This window comes from Haemaphysalis longicornis, unplaced genomic scaffold, assembly GCF_048455015.1.
Source record: "Haemaphysalis longicornis isolate Haplotype H1 unplaced genomic scaffold, Haemaphysalis longicornis Haplotype H1 scaffold_2, whole genome shotgun sequence".
Lineage (NCBI taxonomy): Eukaryota > Metazoa > Arthropoda > Arachnida > Ixodida > Ixodidae > Haemaphysalis > Haemaphysalis longicornis.
In genome coordinates, this window is record NW_027526295.1 from 61081293 (window position 1) to 61087711 (window position 6419).

The 6419-nt window shown below is 48.9% G+C and overlaps 1 protein-coding gene across 1 annotated transcript in view; it reads left to right on the plus strand.

Moving 5' to 3' along the window:
* LOC144167996 (uncharacterized) overlaps nt 1-3829 on the plus strand; it is a 30797-nt gene extending 26968 nt beyond the window's left edge. The window contains exon 8 of the mRNA XM_077697098.1: nt 3365-3829. Within this exon, the coding sequence (XP_077553224.1) occupies nt 3365-3829 (465 nt within the window). The remainder of the gene's footprint in view (nt 1-3364) is intronic.
* The last annotated feature ends 2590 nt before the right edge of the window (nt 3830-6419 follow it).

A 6419-nucleotide genomic window follows, 5' to 3' on the forward strand; every position in this document is an offset into this window, starting at 1 on the left:
ACATGCTCCGTCCTTGCTTTTCACTGTGCTAGTAGTAGTCATCGTGGTATGCAATGATATCATCGTGTTGCTTATGCCAACGATTAGATGCGCGGGAGCGTCTGACGACACCTGGGTCGCAGCGGCGGCGCGTACGTACGTGCACGAGGAAAGCGAGGTGTTTCTCTAGTCGCATCGAGGTTCCGTGGAACAGGTGTTGCTCCAGCTGTGGCGTTATTGGCCGCTCGGCAACGCCTGCGGCTCTTCAGGGTCTTCGCCAGTTTTGTTTTTTTTTCTAAAGCCACTTCGCAATCCGGGGACGCTTGGTGGTAGCTGCGAGGCAGGCGCTCACGAGCGCTCCAAATTTTCTTGGTATATTTAACCCGTCATGCCCCACACATTACCGTAGCTACAACAGTTCCGCTGTTAAATAAATCAAAGCTCCTTTCTAAAAATAGAGACTGGTAAAACGCGAAGCTTTCCCCGGTGCAACTTCAGTCAAAGTTCAAGACCCACCATTCTTCGACCACATTCGAATAGCCCAGTTGGATCGACGTCGGCTTCATAACGTGGGGCCATCATGTTCGATTGTGACCACGGGAAGGGTTTTTCACTTGAAGGACTTCACGTTTCATCACTATCGTCATGGCCATGTACTCTGTGCAGAAACCCATTGTGTAAAGTTGACTTTCCTGCACTGCGTTTTTGTGTTACGATCTACGGTGCAAGGGATGCATAAAAAGCTTCGGTTTAAAAACAATCATTCGACCACATTGCACTCATCCGTATTTTCCTTTGCCAGGGCGTATGCTTAACGACGGAGGTTTTTTTTTTCTCAGCTCTCGCCGATTCAAAACCGTCGTAGTGCAAAAAAAAAGCCTTTTGGGCGACGTCTATGGCGACATTGTTGGTGACGGGCTTTGAATTCATTTCTACACTAAAGGCCCGTTCACACGTGCGACGAAAGCGACGCGATTTCTGCCGCGGCCGCAAAAATTGGCTAAGAATAAACGACGAAAGAGACCGCAGGGTACTAAGGCAACCGCTTCTATTGCTCCAGTCACAAGTGTGAATGCGCCATGAAGCGATCCTAGGCAAGGAGCGGGATCATTCTTTTTTGGGGGGGCACCTGACGGGCTGTGCCTTGTCATTAGGGTTCCCGTGGGTTAAGTAGCTGAGAAGTCCTGATCCAGTCCCTCGCGGGTTTAGACGAATGGCAGTGGTGACATCAAATCGTGTGGCAGGCAGCCCACCTATGTTTGCTGAATTAAAATATCAAAGATGGCGACTTTTGTTTTTAAAGGCTGACAGGGCATCACGTTCTTATATACCAATACGAACCAACACCTGCATATTTCTTTGATTGATTTTATGTTGGGTTTAACGCACCGACGCTATATGGGCGATTAGACGCGCCGTAGTGGAGGGCCCCAGAAAAAAATTACGCCCATCTCCCTTCGCGGGAACCCTGGTGTGATGCGACGCTCAGGGGGGGTTCAAGCGCAAGCGGAGAGCAACCGTCGACCGAAAGGCCGCCGGAGAGCGGCACACCGGTTATATGTGCAGCGCGCCCGAAGGAGAGCAGACTGCGGCGAGAGAGAGTACTGCACATGCGCCGGCGCCAGTGCGTCTGCCGCAACTATGACGCAGCACAATCCAACACAATCCACTTTAATCCAATCCAATCCAAATCCAATCCAATCCAAGCCAAGCCAATCCATTCCAATCCAATCCAACGCCCCTCGCGAGAGAGGGGCATCGGAGAGGAGAGGGGGTGAGTGACGCAGAGCGCAGCTCGCGCGGCGAGAAGAATGGGGGAGGGGCGGACGCCGACGACGCCAGATGCAGGGACAAGGGGAGTGAATGAGATGCAGTCGCATCTAAAAATCTGACCACATAGGGATCTTTAACTTGCGCTAACATCTCGAACACACGGGCGTTTTCGCTTTCCGACTACGTCATAAATGCGGCCACCGGGGCCGGGCATCGAACGCGCATCCTTGCGATCAGCAGCACAACCTCACAGAGTCTGAGCCACCACTGTGGGTATACGTTCATATTTGGGTTCGTCCGATTTCTCTTTAATTGTCAAGCGGATGATTTTCTCTTTCTTCGCCTCCGCAATGCATTTTCTAATTAATGCATGCCATGGGTATTTGCAGGGTTATGCGCCCATGGAGGATTGCGGATGCTGCAGTAATGACGAATGCTGGGTGCGAAAACCAACATGGGGAACATTACGGCTTACGTCACGATTTCCAGATGGTCTAAACAATTCATTGGCAGCCTACAACGCCGCACCTCATACCTATGCTTCTTCGTTTGTACAAGAGCGGGGAACCCACCTGAAAGCGACGATGCTTTCGTTTTTGCGTTCGACCTTGGCAACAAAATTTCAGATTTGCGTCTTGGAACGATGAGGCGAATATGTAAGGACGGCTCCAAACAGGGCATTGACGAAGCAAACATAACCAAAACGAAATCCACTTCTGCCTCGCAGATAAGGAATGAATCCCCAACCGGCAATATTAGGATGTTTCCCGGAGTTTTTCCTTCATGTTTTGTGTCTTGACTTGACTTGCCAGAGGAAACAAGATGAATCCCTTGCTGGTTGGCACTTCAATGTCACACCGAAAATATTTCCTAAGTTGTAGCTTCCTTCCAGTTCTACAATTCTTTGCTGCGTTGAAGTGTTTTTACAGCGTGAGCGGAACTGGCACGGAGCGCTTAACCCCGCCACATGCTGCACGACAAACGCATACTACCAAGCGATTATAAAGCGCCTGGTATAAACTTTCCTCTGACTTGAATGCACCTTTCGTAGCAATCGTGTAGGAACGTCCACCTGTATTTTGAGCAAACAGAACATGCATGTAACAAATTTTTATCAACAAAAAGTAAAATTGCGGAGTTTTAACGTGGCGGGGCTACACAAGAGACGAGTCGTAGTAAGAGAACCCGCATTACCTTTCACGACCCGGGGATTGCTAACGCGCACCTAATCACGACACACGGGTGTTTTTAACGAACTTTTATCGACAACTGATCTGCGCACTGGGATAACTCGGGACAGCTAATACTCTTTCTGGAGCTACGACATGCGCCAAGAGAGATCGCACGCTAGGATAGTTCGTTATGCTTATAAACGCGATTGGCAGCCGTAATGTAAGATCCTTCTGCTGCGGTTTATAGTAAGAGATATAGTATAGGCTGATGTTAACCAATTTCAATACCGCAAACTTGCGAAGAGCGTTGTTATGTGACCGCACGGTTTGACAAGCTTCCAGAAACCAACGCCAACATCGATTTGTCGTTTCTTATTTGCCGTGACCATTTTGGAAGCGCAAATTACTAACTGTTTCTGGCATGTTGCTCTACAATGCAGTCCGGGCAGTGCGTGAGCACCACGTTCGTATCGGTGCAGACCGGCGTCTGGCTGCAAGGGTTATTGTTCGAGTACCTGACCCACGTGCTTACTCCCTACGGTCTGCGTGCAAGGCTCAACGTTACTGACGCCCGCATCCCGTGGAACGCCTCCTCAATGCCGAATTGGAACTCATCTGAGGTAACAAGGCCATCGACATCGACGACGACAACGACAAGCGCGATGACAACCCGTCCAATCAAGGAAATCCGCCAGGGCAGTGTGGAGTCAACTTTTGCTCCAGCCACCTTCAACAAGATTCAAAATCTAACCTTAGCCGAAGCAAACAGTGCAGCGCTACGTCGTTTCTCGGTGGCCTTCAACAGCACTCAAAAGCCAAGTGCAACCAACGATGGCGGCCCTACACGAGTCCGCTCTTCGGATGCTTTCAACAGCACCCTAGAGAGTCAGCTAAGTCCACAGTGAGCAGCAGGGCCTCTAGAAGTTCTTCGGGGCCATTCAGGAACGCTAGGGTCGCCCTGCGGAAGCATTTGAAGATACAATGACGTGTTACCTCTGCAGCGCCATTGGACGTTGACGAATTGCATGGGCAATTCAGCACTTAATTCTATATGCATTGAGCACACAATTTTTTATACTGTGTTTAAACATATGTACACTTGGAAAAGAACTGTAAACATTGGTGTGTCTTTTTCTAACTCGTTGCTTGGTTTTTTTCGTTCTTGTTACCATCCTGGTTTTGTAAGCACTCGTCCCTTCAGATGACATCGTTTGTTGCTATGTAAACGTTTTCATACATAAAGTGTCCTGAGCTTTGCAACAACGAAAACTTTCAGAAATTGAAACAGCGCAACTAACTGTGCATAATGTTCAGCGAAAGGGGATCTGCCGTGCAAGTAGTGCGCAGACGGTATGTCAAGGCTTATCAGCATGAACGCTTCTAATCTATCTAGTTAATTGGCGCTGCCCTAATTTTTCTTTCAAAATAATTTCGATAAATAGGGAAATCCCCCTTATTTAGATCAAAAACGTATTTGCGAGCACGGTGAACACCCAGTCAGCTTCACAGCAACTTTGAAGTCCCACTAACGGTTTTCATGTTTGAAATGAAATCTTGGGAGAGAACTACAACAGGGGCCCCTTTTTACAGGAATGGCAGTAAATGTGAGCGAGGCAATTGTTTGCAATGTCAAGGACTATGCTTTTCGACGAGTGTTCTCTGAACTTATCCAATGAACACATCAGAAACGTATGTTCGATGTTATTGATATTCATGGATATCACACTCGCTCTTAAGTTATGACTGTTATTTCAAGTTTCAGTATAACCACAACTTGCTTCTGGGCGTGTTAAGTTCTGACAGGTGACCAAGTGACACTGTATAAGTCTTAAGTAAAATTTTAGATTGCCAGATTACCTGCGGTATTCTAATTCAGTGGTCAATTTCACGCACCCTAAAATGTATTAAAATCGCAGGTATTGTTACAAACTTATTAGAAGTGTGCGTTACTGTTTTCACCACTAGCTACACATGGGCCCGATATACCCGAGTTCCGCTGAACACCACAGCTACTTTAAAGTGGTCGATGCCTGGTGAAGGTACGTTCCTAAGCATTAGAGATAGTTTAAACGTTCTTGTTGAGTCCCACAAAGGTTGTACCACGCTAAGCTTACACATGAAGTTCTTGTTACATGCGAGCTGTATATGGTTAGGGTTCTCTGTATTCGCGTTCTCCGTCAGTAAGGGGGGGAGCCACTGACCAAGCGGTGCGGACGCGTGTCTCACCGGTTCCCACTGTAATTCATGATACTAATGTATTTGTGAACGGGGCCACTGAATTTTCGCACCGTTCAAAGCGGATTTCGAAGCAAACACGCCGATGTAAGATTTACTCTCGCTCAGTGACCCTTTCGGAACTTATTGAAGATTTTCGAAGCGACCACGCCGAAAAACTGCCAGGATAAACGGGTTTGGCCTAAGGCCCGTCTTGTCGGCGGGGAAGGCATTGTCCAGTACGTCATGCCCGAGGTCGAAATGGTGGAAGTCACACAAATCACTTCCGATGAAGCGGGAGCACCGGAATGGAACGAGGGTGCTGCGAAAACGCGTAAACCGAGATCGGAATTGCAAGTATCCCACAACGTTGCTCACGCGGGTGCCGGCACACGGGTCAGACGCCGCACCGCGGACGCTAAAGGAACAATCAAAGGCCTAGCTACGGCATCCTGCCTTCCCTAATTACCGAGGGAACACGTCCGAATCATCGTTTGGACGCGCGGCATCCTTTAAGTGCGAAAAGAGAAATACTACGATCGTGCAAGCTTTCGTGCAGGTTGTTGGCTTTTCTCCTGAAGCAGCGAAAGGCGACATTATATGCCCCAACGGGTACCAAAACATCCCATCTGCAACGGTATCGGAGGGTAATGCCGAAGGATACTCCACGTTACAGCACATTCAAGTCGAAAGCAAGAGCTACGCGGTGGCTGCATATATTGCGATCCCCGACAACTTAAGTAAGGGAGTCGTTCGTGGCATCAACGCGAGCCTCAGCGCACTTGTACCTGTAGTACCTTATGCCAAAGGGCATACTGTCGCAATAAAAACGCAACTGCTGGAACTGTTTGCAAACAAACGAAATCCCACCATTTTGCAAATCAAGGCAATCAAAACATTGCTGAGGATGGTGCTACTTTTCGACGGAATCCGAGTGCCCCGCCATGTCGTGTTCAGGATCTACATGGTCCGGTGTTTGTTATACAAGAGACAACAATGTGTGCTACACATGTAATCAACCCGGTTACCGAGCAGATGTGTGCGTGAACCCGACAACCGACGGCTGCAAAAACTTTGGAATCAACTGCCCCTCAGAAGATTTTCCGTGTGCTCCAAAATGAGCGATGCGCTCAGGCGCATACCCAACGCGCAAAAAGACCTGCAAGCAACGCTTACAGGTGCCTGTGCGGCGTGCGTCGACGCCGACGGCAATGCAGCTGCAGCCTGCGCCGCAGGCCACAGCAGCAGCTCAGGAGTCAGTCGCGGCATCTTCGCGGTGAC